Genomic DNA, 19885 nt, shown 5'->3' on the forward strand with positions numbered 1-19885 from the left:
GACTGCTGTTCTACACACCATGGAGTCACCAGGGCAGGCACAGCCTGAGGACTGCTGTTCTACACACCATGGAGTCACCAGGGCAGACGCAGCCTGAGGACTGCTGTTCTGTACACCATGGAGTCACTCAGGGCAGGAGCAGCCTGAGGACTGCTGTTCTACACACCATGGAGTCACTAGGGCAGGCACAGCCTGAGGACTGCTGTTCTACACCATGGAGTCACCAGGACAGGCACAGCCTGAGGACTGCTGTCCTACACACCATGGAGTCACTCAGGGCAGGCACAGCCTGAGGACTGCTGTTCTACACACCATGGAGTCACTAGGGCAGGCACAGCCTGAGGACTGCTGTCCTACACACCATGGAGTCACTAGGGCAGGCACAGCCTGAGGACTGCTGTTCTACACCATGGAGTCACCAGGACAAGTGCAGCCTGAGGACTGCTGTTCTGTACACCATGGAGTCACTCAGGGCAGGCACAGCCTGAGGACTGCTGTCCTACACACCATGGAGTCACTAGGGCAGGCACAGCCTGAGGACTGCTGTTCTACACCATGGAGTCACCAGGACAAGTGCAGCCTGAGGACTGCTGTTCTACACACCATGGAGTCACCAGGACAAGTGCAGCCTGAGGACTGCTGTTCTACACACCATGGAGTCACTAGGGCAGGCACAGCCTGAGGACTGCTGTTCTACACACCATGGAGTCACTAGGGCAGGCACAGCCTGAGGACTGCTGTTCTACACACCATGGAGTAACCAGGGCAGGTGCAGCCTGAGGACTGCTGTTCTACACACCATGGAGTCACTAGGGCAGGCGCAGCCTGAGGACTGCTGTTCTACACCATGGAGTCACCAGGACAGGCACAGCCTGAGGACTGCTGTTCTACACCATGGAGTCACCAGGACAAGTGCAGCCTGAGGACTGCTCTTCTGTATGCCATGGAGTCACTCAGGGCAGGGCATGGCTTGAGCTCTACATCTGGTTTCAATGGTCCTCTTGCAGTAGTAGCAGGCCTTGGGGTCAACCCTTCTGCCTGGGGCAAGTGGCCCCTGGGATCTGTTGAGTGACCATGTTCTCTGAGCCTTTCAGCTCAGGGCTTGTGAGTTGGCCACAGCCTCATCATCAGTTCCCCTGTCACCAGATCCTCCAGGCTGATAAAAGGCCTGGCTTTGGTTTCACTGTTGACCTAGATGCCTGAATTCCTCCAGAATTACCAGTTTTTCAATACCTTGAGTGTTTAAGATTATCTGAGTTCCACAGTTCAGAATGGCTAGAGGCAAACAGGGTTTCTGCCTCTCTCTCCTGATTAACCCAGCCTGGTGCCCGTGATGGCACGGGCTGTCTGTGGCTTACACACTGCCTTGTGGTGATTGTCGTTCCCATGAACAATGCAGGAAGCACAGCACTGTGGTGCTTATCAGCACAAGCTCTTGTGGGAAGCCGGTGGTGGCAGTTGGGCTCTGAGGGTTTTTTCCTGAGGAGCTGTTTTGTTTGGCGTGTGTAGTTCTAAAATTAAAGTTCGTTTCTTTTGACAAGTGGCTCCTGAATTGTGCCCAGCCAGACTGTGGCATTTGGTGGCTCGCACGGGGAGCGACTGAGGGTAAGTAAACTGCTCGCCCCTGAGGGCAGGGCGAGAGGATGGGTAGCCATTCTAAGATTCCTCTTTTGTTTTGCTTCATTTTTGTTTTAAGTTGCCTGTCCCTGGAGATGAGTGAGACAGAAGAAAAACCGCTCACATCTGAGGAAAAACTATTTGCGTCTGAGGAACAGATAGGGAGAAAGGACAGATGGACATTTCAGGAGGATAGAAAGGTTGATATTATGATTTTGTATGGTTCCATTTTTATTTCATTCTGTCTCGGTTTTTTTTTGGCATCATCTTGTTGGGTTGTATTATAGTAGAAATACAGGATCAGAAATTAGTAAAAAACAAACCGAAAGACAGTTAAGTAAATTATTAGAGGAAGGAGGCTTCCCAGTAAAATCAAGAGCAGTCAGGGCATACGTTGATACAATACAAAAATGTAGCCCATGGCTTTTTAAGGAGGAGTTGTTAAATATCTCACAATGGAACCATCATGGTGAAGATTTAAAAAGAATAGAAAAGAAAAGCCCAGGGACTCTGCCAGTTGGCACATTGCCATTGTGGGCGTTGGTATCTGGTTTGCTTAGTCCAAAGCCTTCAGTTCAGACAAAGGTAGAGGAAGGAGAAGACATATTGATTCAAGTAAAAGAGAAGGTCTTTCAAGCTAGTCAGACAGAGGAAAAGATTCAAGTAAAAGAGAAGTTCTCTCTAACTAGTCAGACAGAGGAAAAGATTCAAGTAAAAGAGAAGGTCTCTCAAGTCAGACAGAGGAAAAGATTCAAGTAAAAGATAAGGTCTCTCGAGCTAGTCAGACAGAGGTAAAGATTCAAGTAAAAGAGAAGTTCTCTCTAACTAGTCAGACAGAGGAAAAGATTCAAGTAAAAGAGAAGGTCTCTCGAGTTAGTCAGACAGAGGAAAAGATTCAAGTAAAAGAGAAGTTCTCTCTAACTAGTCAGACAGAGGAAAAGATTCAAGTAAAAGATAAGGTCTCTCAAGTCAGACAGAGGAAAAGATTCAAGTGAAAGAGAAGGTCTCTCAAGTTAGTCAGACAGAGGAAAAGATTCAAGTAAAAGAGAAGGTCTCTCGAGCTAGTCAGACAGAGGTAAAGATTCAAGTAAAAGAGAAGTTCTCTCTAACTAGTCAGACAGAGGAAAAGATTCAAGTAAAAGATAAGGTCTCTCGAGCTAGTCAGACAGAGGAAGAAAGTGTAAAGCAGAAAAAGCCATCAGGGGAAAGTTACAACAGGAGCCTGCTACTCACACCTTTCTATCACCAGAGGACATAAGTGTCCAACCAACAGCACCACCTCCATATGCTAGGAGGCTCCCAACCCCCGCAGTTGATAGTTGGGATCCTGAGACAGGATCTCAAGTATTAACATGCCCTGTATTTGAGGTAGGAGGGCAGCGAATTTACCATGGTTTAAATTTCAAAACAGTGAAGCAGCTAAAAGAGGCTGTAACAACCTATGGTCCTCAAGCACCCTTCACTGTAAGCTTGGTCGAATCCATTAACAACTTGAACATGACGCCAGCAGATTGGGCTAATATGTGTAAAGCTGTGCTAAATGGAGGTCAATACCTGTTATGGAAGGTTGCCAATGAGGAATTTTGCAAGGAGATGGCTAGGCGAAATGCAGCAGCTGGTTATCCTCAGAGAAATCTAGATATGTTGTTAGGAAAGGGACCTTATGAGGATCAGCAGCAACAAATTGCATATGATCCTGGCGTATACTCACAAATTGCTGTAGAGGCGATTAGGGCATGGAAGACTTTACAAGGACATGGAGGTTTACAAGGTCAATTATCTAAGGTAATACAAGGAGCTAATGAACGTTACGCTGAATTTGTAGATAGGCTTATTCAAACAGCTACCAGAATATTTGGGAATACAGAACAAGCAATGCCATTAATAAAACAACTGGCTTATGACCAAGCGAATCGTTGGGGCAGAGAAATCATTAGACCATGGAAACAGGAAGATTTAAACACATATATTAAATTATGTAGAGACATTAATGAACAAGAGCAAGTCGTGGCAGCTGCAGTACAACAGGCTTTAGATGCCAGAGACATTAATGAACAAGGGCAAATTTGGCAGCTGCAGTAAAACAGGCTTTATATGCCAGGCCAAGAACATGCTACAATTGTGAACAAACAGGACATTTTAAAAGGAATTGCCCCATAGGAGGAGGGTTTAACAAAACTAGGTATCAAAGGAGTAGAATACCGGGTATTTGCCCACGATGCCGTAGAGGGAGACATTGGGCTAATGAATGCCGTTCTCAAACCACCATAGAGGGTACTCCATTACATTGGGCTAATGAATGCCGTTCTCAAACCACCATAGAGGGTACTCCATTATCAAAAAACGAACAAGGACAAGGTGTTTATCCACGATATTGTGGAGAAAGGCATCGGGCTCCATTGCCAAAAAATGGACAGGGGGGCCCAATGCTCCATGGCCCAAAACACAAATATACGGAGCACTGGAGGAACCCAGCAGAACCATCAGGGTAGTGCCCAGGACACATTGTCCATCAGATCCCTCATCAGACAAACCAGAGCAGGGTTGGATATCTGCGCCTCTGCCAGATCAGTACTAACTCCAGAGATGGGAGTTCAAATCATTCCCACAGGGGTAAAAGGACCTCTTCCCAAGGGAACAGTAGGCTTATTATTGGGACGCAGCTCTTCTACTCTAAAAGGACTTATGATAAGTCCTGGGGTAATTGATCCTGATTATGAAGGTGAAATAAAAATTATAGCTAATTCTCCAAAGGGTATATCAGTAATTTCACCAGGAGATAGAATAGCACAGTTACTAATAATACCAAGCCTACATGATAAATTTTCCAGTCATGCTGTAGAAAGAGGTTCCAAGGGATTAGGCTCCACAGGTGTAGATTGGGCTATGCTTTCTTTAAATTTAGATTCTCGCCCCATGCTAAAACTAAATATTCAAGGACATGGATTTAATGGGCTACTGGATACAGGTGCAGACCTTAGCATCATATCTCGTCAAGAATGGCCAAAACGTTGGCCATTACAACAAGCCACTCAAAACACTTCGAGGCCTAGGAGTGGCAACTAATCCCCATAGAAGTGCAATGGTATTAGATGGGAAGGATCCTGAAGGATGTGAAGGAACTATACAGCCCTATGTATTGGATCATCTTCCCGTAAATTTATGGGGACGAGATGTCCTAGATCAATTAGGTTTGACATTAACAAATAACATCAATCAAAATGCACCCACTATTATGGCTAGACAAGGTTTTAGGAAAGGAAAAAGATTAGAAAAACAAGAACAAGGTATAGCAGCACCAATACAAAAAGATCAAGGAACAGACAGACATGGGTTGGATTTTCACAAAGGGCCACTGAGACAATAAAAATTACATGGAAATCAGAAAGACCAGTATGGGTTCCTCAGTGGGCCCTGACTAAAGAAAAGATACAAGCAGCCCATGATCTGGTCAAACAACAATTAGCGGAAGGACATATACAACCTTCTGTATCTCCCCATAATACTCCCATTTTTGTCATCAAAAAGAAATCTGGTAAATGGAGATTATTGCAAGATTTAAGAGCCATTAATAATGAGATGGTTATTATGGGACCTGCTCAATCGGGGATTCCTCAATTGTCTGCTTTGCCAAAAACTTGGTATGTTTTAGTTATAGATATTAAAGATTTTTTTTTTCAATTCCAATTCATCCTGAGGATAGTCCATGTTTTGCATTTACTATCCCTGCACTGAATCATGAAGGTCCTGATCAGAGATATGAATGGAAAGTACTCCCTCAAGGGATGGCTAACAGCCCAACTATGTGTCAAATTTATGTTAACAAAGTAATCCAGCCACTTAGAAATCAAAATCCTGAACTACAAATATTTCACTATATGGATGATGTATTATTAGCACATAAAGATAAAAACATATTGCTGGAATGTTATGCCACACTTACAAACTTATTAAAAAATTATAATCTAGAGATAGCAATAGATAAAGTACAATTAAATTTTCCAATTAATTATTTAGGAGTTCTATTATCCTCAACCATGGTCTGTCCACCAAAAATTCAAAAACGAGTAGATCAACTCAAATCACTTAACAACTTTCAAAAGTTATTAGGAGACATAAATTGGATAAGGCCTTATCTAGGTATACCAACAGGAGAGTTGGGACCTTTATTTGATATCCTAAAAGGTCCATCAGATCCAAATTCACCCCGAATGTTAACGCCTGAAGCAAGAAAGGCATTAAAAATCATTGAAACATATATGGAAAATATGCATTTGGATAGAATTGATATAAGTTTGCCTTTATTATTTATTGTACTACCAACAAAAAATATTCCTACAGGAGTATTTTGGCAAGAAGGTCCATTATTGTGGATAACACTATTTTTACTAGGTATCTTGAGGCTGTAGGACACTTAATACTCAAAGGAATAAAAGCAGCAAAGGGAGTGTTTGGGGTTTCTCCCAATAAAATTATTACTCCATATACTATGAATCAAATTGATGAGTTAGCTAATGAGTTAAATACTTGGGCAATAATCATGTGTAAAACTGTTGTTTCATTTGATAATCACTTACCATCTAATCCTTTGTTGTCTTTTTGGTCTAAGCATCCTGTAATTTTTCCAAAAATGACAAGAAAAACATCATGAATGCTCCAAATATATTCACTGATGGGTCAAACAATGGTACAGCAGCAGTAGTTACCCCTGATCAAACTTTTACATTTTTAGTACCCAAACAATCAGCTCAAAAGGTAGAGCTTAATGCAGTATTGCAAGCTTTTGTGATGTTTAAAGATTCTGTATTTAATTTATTTTCCAATAGTCAGTATATAGTTAATGGTATAGTATCCCTTGAAGATGCTGGTAGGATTTCCCCTTCTTCTACTGTTTTCTCTTTGTTTTCCACTATACAAAGTCTAATCTGGGACAGAAAAGATTCATTCTTTATAGGACATATCAGGGCACATACAGGATTGCCTGGAGCCCTTAGTTTGGGCAATGATTTAGCAGATAAAACTACACATGACATACATATTTTCTCTACACTAGAAGAAGCTATAAATTTTCATAAAAGGTTCCATGTCAATGCTAATACTTTACAAGCTCACAGCGGTCCCAGCAACATCTAGCTGATTGGCTCCTCTGTGGTGATGTTCATTGGGCTGTTTCCCTGCCCTTCAGACTGCCAGCTGATGATTGGTTCACAGAGGCCCCAGCAACATCTAGCTGATTGGCTCCTCTGCGGTGATGCTCATTGGGCTGTTTCCCTGCCCTTTCAGACCACGGAGCTGCTCATTGGGGGACTTCTTTGGCTCCGCCCATGGCCAAGGGGAGTGGCCATGGGGTGGGTGGCTTCACTCCCTCACCAGAGCACACAGCACAGATGTCCTCCTGATGAACAAGCTTCAGGGCACGTCCCAGTCCCTCTCTTTAGCCAGAATACCCAGCCTGTTCAGGAATGTTCTGGAGGTGTGGCGGGTTCCTGCAGGACATGGGCCGTGGGCTGTGTGTCCTGCTGTCTGCATGCTGCTCTTGTTCCCACCCAGAGGCAGGCTGTGTGCCCGTGACCCCTGGGGCCAGCATCCTTCAGTAGGTGCTCATCCTCGGTGAGACCTCCTGATGTCCAGCAGAGGCCCAGATGGTGTCAACTGCTTGTTCCTGTCCTTGCCTCGGAGGAGGCTCAGTGTTCAAGTTTGGCACAGTAAGAGGTTGACAGTATCACTTGACACCGTCCAGGAGGTGTAATGAGGAGCTGTCGTGAAACGGGCAGCGTCAGTGTTGTTGCACTGTGAGTCACTGTTGACTGAATAAGGGTTGCGTGAACACAGGGCCGTCCAGCTGATGATCCCGGTGCTCAATGACCAGCCTGCAGGTAGAGTGCACAGAGCAGAGGAAGGTTCACGCCCAGGTGGGCCAGAGCAGGTGTGAGACTCCACTGCTGCTCAGAGTGGAGCATAGTTCATGGATTGCTTCTGGGTCTCTCCATTTAGTGTTTCTGGACTCCATCATCGTGTACCTGAACCTGGAAAGAGAGCTCTGGGAGACCGGGAACCATGTTTCTTAGGAGAAAAGTGGCATGCATGACTAAGTTTTCTCCCTGCCAATGAACCGAGGGTCAGCCTGAGCTGTCAAGGGCTGAGTGCCTCTGTGGCCGTGTCCCCAGGTCAGCCTTTGCCAGGTGACTGAATCCCGAGGACTCTGATCTCCTCTTGAGGAATCCGTTGATGGGTCTTCATCTGTGGGGCTCGGGAGGTGAGGACGTTTAGGAGGTAGGCTCAGTTGGAGGGAGGGTTGTGAGGGCGTGTCCTTGAAGGGGACAACCTGTCCCCAGCCCTTCCTCTCTCCACCAAGTGCTCCCCACCATGACATTCTGCCTCAGAAAGGCCCAGAAACAACAGGTAACTGGACTAAAATCCCTGAAACTGTGAGCCAAAGTAAACCTTTCCTCGTTTTAAACTGTTGTCGTGGATTTTGTCACAGTGATGGAAAGCTGAGTGACAGAGAATTTTAATATAAAATCACTATTACTAAGACTTTGAGATTCTGGGCACCTGGACAGAGCAGGCATGCAGGCTGACCAGAGGGCGATTGTCCTGATTTCCTGCCCACTCGTTTGTGCGTCAGAGGTGCTTGGTATTCTGTTTCCTTTGTCTGCCTCATTGAAATGGTATTTTCCCGTTTCACATGCAGTCTTTCCCTTTTCTCGCCTGGTGAACTGAGCTCGATGGCCTGTGAGAACAGGGGCTGTACCGCGCAGTCTGGGGTCTCACCAGTCTTCACTTGGACCAGTACTTTAAGCTAGTTTTATATCTGAGGAAAATAGAAAGTGTCAATGATACCTTATTGTGGTGTTTAAGTGACATTGGGACATTTTGTTGACATCTTGATGTTCTGTGCTGAACTGACAGTGTAGGATGGCACTTGACCATCTGGCTTGGAGGCCCAGGGTGGCAGAGTTAGTTTAAAACCTTCTGGGATGTCCCCAGGGTAGATGCCCTGGGTGCCGGGTGGGCAGCTGGGCTCTGCACACTGTGCAGACACACCCCCCCACAGGGAGGTTCAGGTGAACTGTGGATGACGAGGCTTTCCCCAGGGACCGGGGGCCCTGGGGTGCAGCTCGGAGCTGGAACGTCTCCTCGTTTCTGTGGCTCCCTTCTTGGTTCCACACCACGGCTACTTCTGTTTTCAGCTGTTACTTTTTCTCTAGTTTTGAAGAAGTTTTTTGCCCTGTTCCCCAGAGGTGTTTTGGTTTGTTGTGACCTTCCCAAGAGTGGCTCTTGAGGGACAGAGCTCTTAGGAGAGGACAGTTCCACGCCATACTCTAAATAGCGCCCGTCCCCACTGCCCACGGTCCAGCGCACGCAAGGACCGATGGTATCCTCTGGACCTTCAGCCCTGGCGCCAGCAGGATGTGCCCTCCCTGTGGAGGAGTGCCATCTGGGCACACAGGTCCCTGCTGGCTGGGGGGCTGCAGCCCTGCCCCTACTCCAGCACAAGGGGAGGACCGGCCCCCTGCAGGGCTCCCTGCTTTGCCTGTGTGTGATCACTGGGACCTCGAGTGGGGCCTCGTGAGTGGGGCCTCGGCTCTGGGGCTCTCTCAGGGGACGCCCAGCCAGGCACACCACCAGAGGGTACTGCAGGGCTGCAGGACGCCAGGCCCAGGCTGCATGTTCCTAGGTGAGACGGGCGTGGTGGCTCCTGCCAGAGCCCAGGAATGGACCTGTAGGGGCTCTGGCAAGTCCTGTGCTCAAAGACCCTCGGCCTGGATCTACGCTGCCCACGGGAAGCGCCCTGCCTGGAGGCCAGGCAGCAGCAGCCTTATGCTCGTGTGGTGTCCGGTATGTCTGGGCAGTCATGTGTGGGTAAACGTGCGGGTCTCGTGGGGCGGCGGGGTGCTGGCTGACTGCCCGTCCTCTCTAGGACGTGCTGCCAGGGCCTGCTCAGTGGCTCAGGTCAGGCGGACTCCGAGCATTTGAGGGGATGGTCACGGTCTTGAGTACATTCAGGCGTCTGCTGCGCCTGTGCTGCCCTGCAGCATCCTCTCAGTGTCTAGCCTCCTGGCCATTGTGGTCCGCTCCTGCTGCAGATGTGAGTCCCAGCAGGGTACTGACACCAGCTCCAAGGGACAGGAATAGAAAGCGGCTCTCAGAACAGGCCTCAGCCTCAGGTCCTGAGCCTGTGCCTCTTAGCACCTAGGTCTAGTTGAAATGTATAAATTTAATGAACTTTGACAAATGCTTAAGTCAGGAAGGATTTGACGGCACAGGGATGCTGCCAACCTGCCTGTTTTGGTGGAATCAGCTTCAGTTCATCGGAGAGGATCCCCATAAGGAGGGGTCAGGGGATGCAAGGTTCCCAAAGTCCCAGGACTTGTAGAAGGTTTGTGTGAGAGACTGAAACGCTACAAATGAGGGTTTTATTAACCCTCCAGGAGTATATGTGCAAGGATAAGGAAGCCAGCAGGATGCAGGAGATGGAGGTGGAAGTCTGGTCTTGGGGGTGGCTTGGTCCAGTGGTTGCTGATGCGCTCTGTCGCATCTGAAAGTGCGGTGGCCCGCTTTGCGTGTGTAGAACCGAGGGTTCTGGAGAAGCCTGTTCATGGAGAGTCTCCAGCCTGGTGACCTCGGCAGGTGGACAGGAGCAGTACCCTGGCCACCCTCAGGCACTGAGTCAACGTGGATTCTACAGCAAGGTCACAGCCTACCCCAACCCCCGATTGTGCTTCTGGGGGGCGACAAGGGATTGAACTCAGGGGACTCAATCTCTGAGCCACATCCCCAGCCCTGTTTTGTATTTTATTTAGAGACAGGGTCTCACTGAGTTGCTTAGTGCCATTGCTGAGGCTGGCTTTGAACTTGCGACCCTCCGGCCTCAGCCTCCTGAGCCACTGGGATGACAGGTGTGTGTCACTGCTCCTGGCCCGTGCTTCTGGATTTGCCATACTCAAGGCAGTGATTTAAATTCCAGCTGGGCATGGTGGCGCACACCCATAATCCCAGTGTCTCCACAGGCTGGGGAGGAGGATCGTGAGTTCAAAGCCAGCCTCAGCCACTTAGCAAGACTCTGTCCTAAATAAAATATAACAAAGTCTGGGTGCATCAGTCAGCGGTGGAGTACCCCTGGTTCAATCCCCGGTCCCCAAAAGAAAAATAAATTCCAGTGCTTCTCCTTTCCTGTTGATTTTTGTGGAGGTGCCAGGAGAGGTTGTGGGGTAGGGCCCATTAGGGTACTTGGGTAGGGAGTGAGATCTCTGTGCAGCAGGGAGCCGCGGGAGCCACTGTCCATGTGCTGGTAGGTGTGTGCCCTGTGGCACTTGGACAGGGGACACTGAGGTGGCGATGAACAACTTCGCCCAAATCCTGCATTCAGCCAGCCTCCTCTGTAGCTGCTGCTTCGGTTACATGATGAGGGCCTCCCAGTGCTCACAAGAACAGGGTCACTCTCTGGGTTACAGCTGCCGGGCAGAGATGCTTCTTCACATGGAGCTGGGCGTGTGGTGGCTGCAGACCATCCTCCTCCTGGTCTGGATGGCGCACAGTCTATTGCTCTGTCTTCCTCTTGGTCTGGATGGCGCACAGTCTAGCGCTCTGTCTTCCTCTTGGTCTGGATGGCACACAGTCTACTGCTCTGTCTTCCTCTTGGTCTGGATGGCGCACGGACTAGTGCTCTGTCTTCCTCTTGGTCTGGATGGCGCATAGTCTAGTGCTCTGTCTTCTTCCTGGTCTGGATGGCGCACAGTTTAGTGCTCTGTCTTCTTCCTGGTCTGGATGGCACACAGTCTAGTGCTCTGTCTTCCTCTTGGTCTGGATGGCGCACAGTCTATTGCTCTGTCTTCTTCCTGGTCTGGATGGCGCACAGTCTATTGCTCTGTCTTCTTCCTGGTCTGGATGGCGCACAGTCTAGCGCTCTGTCTTCCTCTTGGTCTGGATGGCGCACAGTCTAGCGCTCTGTCTTCCTCTTGGTCTGGATGGTGCACAGTCTAGAGCTCTGTCTTCTTCCTGGTCTGGATGGCACATAGTCTTATCAGTCTGTTGTTGAGAATTCAGACTCCACGGGGTCCTGCCTGCAGCTGCACCATGCCCTGAGCCCTGCGCAGGGGGACCAGCTGCTGCCAGGGCTCTGCCAATGTGTGACAGGCAGTCCATCTCTCCTTGGCTTGTGACGTCAGGGTTCTCTGGGAGGAGGCAGCGGTGTGCTCGTGAGCAGCTTGTCTTCACAGTGGGTTGTTGGAGGCCTGCCTGAGTCTGCTCTGCTGGGGAGAAGTGGCATCCCACTTCTCCTTCCCACGGTGCCTGGTTGGTCTCCCTATGTCCACACCCACACTGGGTTGCATGCTGGACCCTGAACCCCAGCCTGCCTCAAGGGTCAGGAGTGGACTTTGTAGTGAACCACCTTTTTCCACTGCCTCCACATTCAGTTTTCAAGGCAGCTTGATTTCTGTTTCATTTTTAACATTTCAAAGTATTTGAAGCAAGGCTGCCCCATGACACACCCTGCTCCCCAAGCCAGTCCTGTAGCTGGAGTGATGGGCACAGGGAAGTATTAAGCCATGGGAGAAAGCCACATTTTCAGGAAACGCTGGTCTCTCTGCATACCATTCTTTGTTCTTATAGTATTTTATGGAGCCGGTGCCATTGATTGTAAGATAATCTGACTTCAGAAATGAAAACTGCATGAAGTCCTTTGTTCAGAACCAATACATATTATTTTTTCTCCAAAGCCTGCACTTGAGGTTGGGGTGAGGGCCACTGTCCCTCACAGGTGCTGACGCCCAAAAGTGGGGCAGAGGTGCTGGGGCCAGGAGCATCCTGCTCGCAATCTCGGTCAGGGCTCTTCTCCAGGTTCTGGCTGCCAGGGTTCAAGAGACCCAGTTCTTCCTGCAGTGAAAGCCGTGTCTAAGCACATGCCTCGTCATCAAACCTATGAATGTGACTGGAGGAGAATGCATGCGGGACACAGGTGATGGACAGGTAGGCAGGACGTCGACACCGTAGTCACCACTGGCAGAAACCTGGTGTGTGCCAAGGTGGAAGAGCAGGTTGCAGGCCCCACAGTGCAGCCTCATGCTGTGGTGGATGCTTCCATCCATGCAGGCTGCAGTGTCCCTGGAGACGGTAGCAGGGCCGAAGCATCTCCTAACCTAGTGACATTGTCACCATCTAAAGCCCCAGGGCAGTGCATTACACTGCCTCCATCAGGTGTGTCAAAGTGCAGCAGGTGGGCTGTGTCCGTGACCTTGACGAGCAGCCACGTCACCAGCTCATTGTTTCAGGGTTCATCATGCACTGGGGCAGCATCTATACCTCATGTGTGGGTGAGCACCAGGCTGGTCCACCTGTGTCAGCACACTGTGATGTCATGCATCTCCCCAACCCTGCCTGTCCTTAAGGAAGACTCAGACGATGAGTGCTGACATCAGCAGCAATCTGATGTTTCCCTTAACCTTTCTTTAGGTTCAGGGAGCAAGTTTCCGAGGCTGGAAAGAAGTGACTTCTCTGTTTAATAAGGACGATGAACAACATCTGCTTGAAAGATGTAAATCTCCAAAGTCTAAAGGGTAAGTCACCTGTGTGTGGAGGCGGTCACGTCTTGGGCAGCAGTCACTGGGCGGTGGAGCAGCTGTGTGACCGCAGGCCCCGAGCAGCCATCCTGACGGTGCCTGTGGAGCCTGGGGGCTCTGCCTGGAGCACAGAGGAGTTGCATTCTGCCATGGTGTGGAAAGGTGAAAAGCTCTCCAGGTCAGGTGTGTTGGCTTTAAGGCCGTCCAGCCCTGCTTGAGGTTCTTAGCACCTTCAGAAAACAAGGAAAGCTCTACTGAAAATGCAAAGGCTGAATTGTAAACTAAAAGGTCTTAGAAACTTAGGCTCATGTATCACTGACACTTTATTCTAAATATTTCACAACGTTAAAAAGTGCATTTAAAGTTGAAAATCAAGGCCACAGGCTGCCTGATGGAACTGCCACTGGCACAGCTGTCAGGGAAGCCCTGGGATGGAGGGTGCATGCTGGTGGGCCTCAGTGGCCGCCTGCCATCAGGACTGTGCCCCTGAACTGCACTCTCGCTGTGGGTGGCCTGCTGACCAGCGTCTGCAGTGAGGCCTGTGGCGTTCTTTCCTTTTGTAGGATGTGTTCTTGACTCCCGGGTGTTCAGGTAGCTTGCTACTTGAGGAGCCTTGTTGAAAACCTGTTTGACAGGCCTGGCCTCCTAGTTTGGACCCTGGATTTTCCTGCAACTCTGCCTGGTCTGGATGGTTCAAACCTTGTCTGGACTAAACTTAGCCTCTGCAGGTGGTACCCTAAATAGCTTTTACCAGCTTCCTTACAGCGAGAGAAACTGCTTTTCAAAATTTCCTTATTGATTTTGATACATATTCAAACCTGCACACATAGGGTAGCTTTCTAAGCAATTTAAAACTTCTAGGCAACAGCTTCATAGATGAGTGCATTTATGGGATGACTGGATCACCAGCACGTAACTGTTTTTCTCTCCTGCAGATCTAACTTACGTTTAAAGGAAGAATCGAAGACAGAGAAGAAAGCTGGATTTTGGGACAATTTGGTTTTAAAGCAGAATATGCAGTCTAGAAAACCAGATGAGATTGAAGGCTGGGAACCTCCACAGTTTGCTGTGGAGGATGCAGCAGCTGGTATGGGGGACTCCGTGCACAGCCAGCAGCTCTGGATGGGCTGGGAGGGTGAGGACAAGGGCTCCACCAGGTACAGCAGCCTGACCAGCTCAGCCAGCAGTGCCAGGTGGAGCCTCCGGTCAGCAGGGAGGTTGGTCAGCCTCAGACGGCAGAGCAAGGGTCACCTGGCAGATGCCCAGGAGGAGGTGGAGTGAGTAGTAGTGCCCAGTGCACAGCCTTGTGCTGCCAGGCAAGCCAGGTTTTGCTGGCCTGCGGGGCCTTGTAGCACACCGTCCAGCTGCCGAGCCTTCCCCCACGAAGGCGGAGACTGCTGGGTCCTGTGCTGGTGCCCTTGGGGAACCCGGCAGGGCCTGAGTGGTGCCTTATGTAGAAATGCCCACCTGCCACAGCCCAGGCTGCGGGACTGGGTGTTTGACCCCAGTAATGACGCACAGTCTGTCCTCCGTCGTCTGTCCAAGGATCCTGCCCCTTTTCCTTGCATGCGACATGTGTTTGGGCTGTGACTGACCCGTGGTGGCCTGCTACCCTCTTTTCACCAAAAGGTGAGATGAGTCTCCCAAAGGTCACATCAACCTCTGACATGCAGGTTGTACCTTTCCCTTATCAGATTTAAAAGAGGTGTAAGCAAATGCTGGAAAAGCAGAGGACACATGTGATGTGAAACGGTAGCACCTTGAATGCACACTGGTCTGACAGTGGGTTTTCCTTTGAGATTTTATTTTTACTTCTCCTGACTTCTTTTTTTTTTTTTTTTATCCTGGGGATGGAATCAAGGCCATGCACATGCTAGGCAAGTGCTCTACTGCTGAGCTGCATCCCCAGCCCACTCTTGAACTTTTAAATATTGCTTTTTATTTTCTTCAAACCTTCTGTTCACTTAGTATACAGATTTAGGAAATTCTATAAAATGAGGCTAATTTTAGCCACTTGATAATTTTGTTTGGAAAACATTACCTTGCTCATTATAGAGCAAGGTGAAAAAACTATACTTAAAGGTAAAAAACTGTACTTAAGACACTGAAGTGCCTATTTTCTATTCTTCCCAGGTGTTTAGTTTTTCAACACAAGATGCTGTGATTGATGTTAGGTCTGTAAGTTTTGTTTCCCTCACAAGAGTAACTTTGGCTAACTCGATAGCATCTCACTCTGCCTGTCTCTGGACACGCTGACCGTCCTCAACAGTGTGATCCTGTATCAGGTGTCTTTGTCAGGATGACCTTAGTGTCGGGTGGGACAAATATCTACCTTAGGTGAAAGTGATAGGCTAGGAATGATTTTCTTTGTTTTGATTAAAAACAAAAGCTTCTAGTTACACTGTGCATTCCTTTCCTGGAAAAACAAAGCCCCCCCCCAAAAAAAAATCCTGCCCTTGAGTTTTTTAGTGTGTATTTCTGTGCTGTTCCGTGTACCTGGATGTTCCATTTAGTGTGTCCATGGAGAACCAGCTTTGCCTCACGGCTGAGCACACTGTGGTGTGTCAGAGCATCTAACTGCATTCTTGATAGAACAAGTTTACTTGATCCATTCATCTGTTGGTCCTTTATCATCCATGGCCATCCACCCCTCCATACTTCCATCCATCCCTGTACCCACCCATCTGCCCATTTCTCTCTCCATCTGTCCATCTCTCCCTACATCCATCTGCCTACCTATTAATCTCTTTCCATCAGTCCATCCATCCATCCATCCAACTTTTAGAAAAAGAACAAGTTTACTTACTGAGCCTTGAGAAGAGGAGATGCTTTAAGTGCTATTCAAATAAAAATTGATCTGTTAGAGACTGTTTCATAAGGCAGAGGAGAATCAGAATTTTTGTGCTGTGGCTGGATAGACAGGTGCAGGCACCCTCAGGTCAAAGTCTTAGAGTAGGGGCTGTGCGGGTGGAGTTCAGGTGGAACTTCCTGGGATACCGCCTGCTAAGATGGCAAGATAGGACCCAGGCAAACATGACGCCAGGAGCTGGTCCAGCTTGTCTTTGGCCAGTCCTCTGTGTGGTGCACAAGTGTACCCCTGTGTTTGTGTCTCTGGAGCGTGTGCGGGCATCGCAGTCCTGGGTGTCCAGGTGGCGGTGGCTGCTGTGCCTCTGTTGAGATGCCAAGTGCCTGTTGTGTACCTCGCTGACATTGCTGCGATTGGAATATGCACTGTCAATCCAACTTTTCTTACCTACAAAGATCATTGTAAAAATGGCTTTTTTCTCTGTTGTATCTGATTAAAATGATTGTTTATGGTTTTTGGTGTAAACATTTATTGGTGTGCTTTGGGGGGAGATGTTTCTCTGGAAAGGACCCCTTGGCAGCATGCTGTGCTGTGTTCACCCACGCGGGCAGCTCTGAGACGTGTGCTCTCGGTGGGTCCCCGTGGTTCTGACAGGAATGCAGCTGGCTTTGGGGAGGGAATGGTCCTCCTCAACGCTTCTGTCTCCTTTCCCTGTGAGTTTGCCTGATTACCAGCATCAGCTTCTGATGACGTGACCTGACCACAGAGCTAATGGCACTCTCCTGACCCTGTGGATCTCACACACGTTTTCATAAATAAATGAGTTCCAGCTGAAGCCACTAATGTGTCTTTTGCGTGTCTGAACTGCCTTCTGGGTGTCCCAAGTGACCAGGTGCTCAGCACAGCGTCCGTCTGCACTTGCTGGGTGCTGGTGTTTCTGGTCCTTGTGCAGGTTTTACCTTCTTGACAACTTAACAGCGGTACAACATTTTACCTCATCATTTAAATTTGTATTTTGAAAGGTGTGTCCATCCCTTGGAAGTACATCTTCTGTGGAAGACAGTGGCCTCTGGTAGACGTGTTCAACTCCCGTGAGTGCTGGACGCCCAGATGAGGCCCAGTGTTGTGTTTCCAGGGGCGTGCACTTTGGGCAAGAGGCACAGGACCACACTGGCACCCTCATCAGATCTGATTCCGGCAGCTGGCCCTTCCCCCTGGCCCTGCACTGCCCACTGTCCTAAATGCTGACTGTGCCTGGCCATGCTGTTTCCTGCCATCAGGTTTGCCCAGCCCCAGCCCACTCTACCTGGGCGGCCAGATGAGAGCACTAGGCCAGGACTGGCTTTCTAGCTCATAACCGTCCCTAGGCTGTTTAAACAGGCGCATCTCCACCCTGGCTTATTGTGGGGCACGAGAGTTGAAGCACTCGACCTGGTCGGTCTAGCACTGGCCAGAGCAGCGCCCTGGGGATCCGTGTGGCAGCATGATCCTGAGACTCGTTTATGATCATGGAGCCAACACTGCAGAGTACTGATTGGATGGGAGTTCAGTTCGTTTCAGGTAAGCGATTCAGCCATCACGGTTAGCTCCTCAGAGCCCAACCAGGCTGCACGGCTTCCCATCAGGCAGTCCTCCAGGGACCAGCCCTCTCCTTGCTGTTGGGGTCTATTGGCATGTTGCCCAAGCCCCTGGGGATGGGCCTTCTCCCCTGGCGCTGGCCATAGGACTCATTAATCACCCAGGGCAGCTGGAGTACAGCTATCTGAGAAAAAACCACCTCTGGCACCTGAGTGCCTCCTGCAGAGGAAGAATCCCACGGGCAGACACTTATAATTTCCGCTAGTGGGAAAGTGACGGAGTGGTTTTCTAGTATAAAATTGAAAAGTATAAAATTGCTACTGAAAGGTTCATTTGAGCTTTATTATTACCTGGAGCAGAGAGAAAGCCTGACGGTGCTCAGGCCATCAGCTTGGTCCTTTGAATGAGGCCCTGGACATGGGTCTGCAGCATCTCTGGGGTTTCGTGAGTGTGAAGCGGGACCTGCTCAGGACTGAGAGGAGACAGCAGTGTGCTCGAGTGGGTGAGACCCTGCAATCCGGGTGCTCTGTGGTGTTCCTTGCCTTGAGTTGGTCTTGAATAGCTACAACCAACAGCTCTGTGAGTTAAGACCTTTCAGGGTTAATAGCTGAAGGCAGATGTGCTGGATCCCTGCGGAGGGCTGGCACCGCAGCTTTGTTTGGGTTGTTCGGCTGGGACGGCAGGTTGGGTGCTTCTGGGGAGCTACGCAGGAGGCTGGGGGTGTTCACAAGGCCATCCTTTGACAGTGTCCTGGGATCCTGTGGCTGTTCTCAGCCTCCACATCCAGAGCCCTGTCTTTCCCACCGGGAGTTGCCCTGCTAGTGGGACTTCAGCAGATGTGTCACTGCTGTACCCGCAGCCCCAGGAACCCAGGTGGCCACACTGGGCTTGTGAGGGTGAGTAGCTAGGAGAGTGGACTGGGCACTGCAGATGCAGGTACCCTGAGGGCCTCTCAAAGCCATGAGCCTCAGGCCCAGCTGCTGTGGGCTCTGTGTGCAAAGTCCCCATCCTTCCCTTAGACCCTACCTTTTGCAGTTTCACCCACGGCCCTGACCCCATACACGGGAGGAAGGTGGTGCCACCTGTCCCCAGTGACTGCTGAGAGTGCCCACCCCAGACCTGGGGCCCAGGATGGCTCATGAGCCACCCGTGACTGGTTACGTGATGGCAGAGACACCCTTCTGTACCTCTGGGGCTGCCAGGGTTTCTGCTCATAGCTCTGGGTGCTCTATCTCTGCATGGTCAGGCCAGGGCTGGACAGAGCTGCTCTTCCCTGTAGACCTGGCTTAACAGCAGGGGCTTTTCCTCTCAGGGGCTTGTTCTGATTTCATTCTTCCTGCCAGGGAGGGAGGAGCCTGGGGAGAAGCCCTGGCAGAGAACGTGGGTGGCACGTGGGTGTCCTGGATGGGGATGCCTTCTTCCCCTGCTGCCCTAGGCTGCTCCACCTGGGGGTGGGATGAGAGGGCTCACGTGAGCTCTGGAAGGAAACTGGCCACGTGGATGGGTGGTGCTCACAGGAGGCTGCAGACCGAAGGCCACGCTCTAGGTCAGCGGCTCCCTGGCCAGGTGTCCAGCCTTTTTTAAGGGTTAGCTGTCAGTTTCTTCAGGGTCACTGGGAAGCTGTGTGGTGTACCTGGGTCCACTCTCAGCTTCATGAATGTCTTCAAGCCTCTCTCCCGATCGCATCAAAGACAAAGACAGGACGTGCTAGAGCGGCAGCGTCCCCGAGTGGCCAGTGTTCACCCTGAGTCTGCTGTGCAGACAGTGTCCCTGGCAGCCCGGGATTCTGGAAAGCTCCTCCCCATGGCTGAGATGACCATGCTGGTCCCGTGCTGTCTCTGTAAAGATTCTCCTTCATGGCACTAGCAACCCCAGCCAGCTGTAGACCAGGGGGCCTGGGGGTGGGGGGCCTAGGAGGCGGGAGTCTCTAGGAGGGGGAATGGTCTAAGGGACCAGGGTCCTGGGGTGGGGGTGGGGTCTTTCTCTGTAAAGGGTCAAGCTTCCAGGGGCTAGGGCCTCAGGAGGCTGGAGCGTTCAAGGGGCCAAGGACCAGAGGGGTGGGGGATGCTGTCAGGGGTCTGGAGCCTCTGGGTTGAGATGGTGGACAGGAGGGTGTTTCTGTGTCACTCTTCTCTGCTGTGTGGATTTCTGAGAGCATGAGATTGAGTGGTGTTCATGGTAACAGCCTGTACTTCCTGGCATCTGTGGCTGGTCTGGCCTGGCCTTGATGGGAGGATTCCATCTCTGTTTGTGAGGCCCCCACTTCTCTCAGACCCACGGAGGAGGAAGTGACATAGCAGACCCAGACCACATGGTAAGT

At 50.0% G+C, this 19885-nt stretch overlaps 1 protein-coding gene across 3 annotated transcripts in view; it reads left to right on the top strand.

The window, feature by feature from the left end:
• The window catches only part of TDRP (testis development related protein), a 42030-nt gene extending 25529 nt beyond the window's left edge, over window positions 1–16501 (top strand). For 2 of the 3 annotated variants that reach the window (XM_081269353.1, XM_081269354.1), the window contains exons 2-3: window positions 13075–13178; window positions 14117–16501. In XM_081269353.1, coding sequence (XP_081125479.1) covers window positions 13075–13178; window positions 14117–14462 — 450 coding nt within the window. In that variant the 3' untranslated portion in view covers window positions 14463–16501. Of the gene's footprint in view, window positions 1–10456; window positions 12592–13074; window positions 13179–14116 lie in introns of those variants that run through there. The other variant, XM_081269355.1, reaches the window with a different exon arrangement.
• The last annotated feature ends 3384 nt before the right edge of the window (window positions 16502–19885 follow it).

Source organism: Spermophilus citellus (genome assembly GCF_964194105.1).
Source record: "Spermophilus citellus genome assembly, chromosome: 16".
NCBI lineage: Eukaryota > Metazoa > Chordata > Mammalia > Rodentia > Sciuridae > Spermophilus > Spermophilus citellus.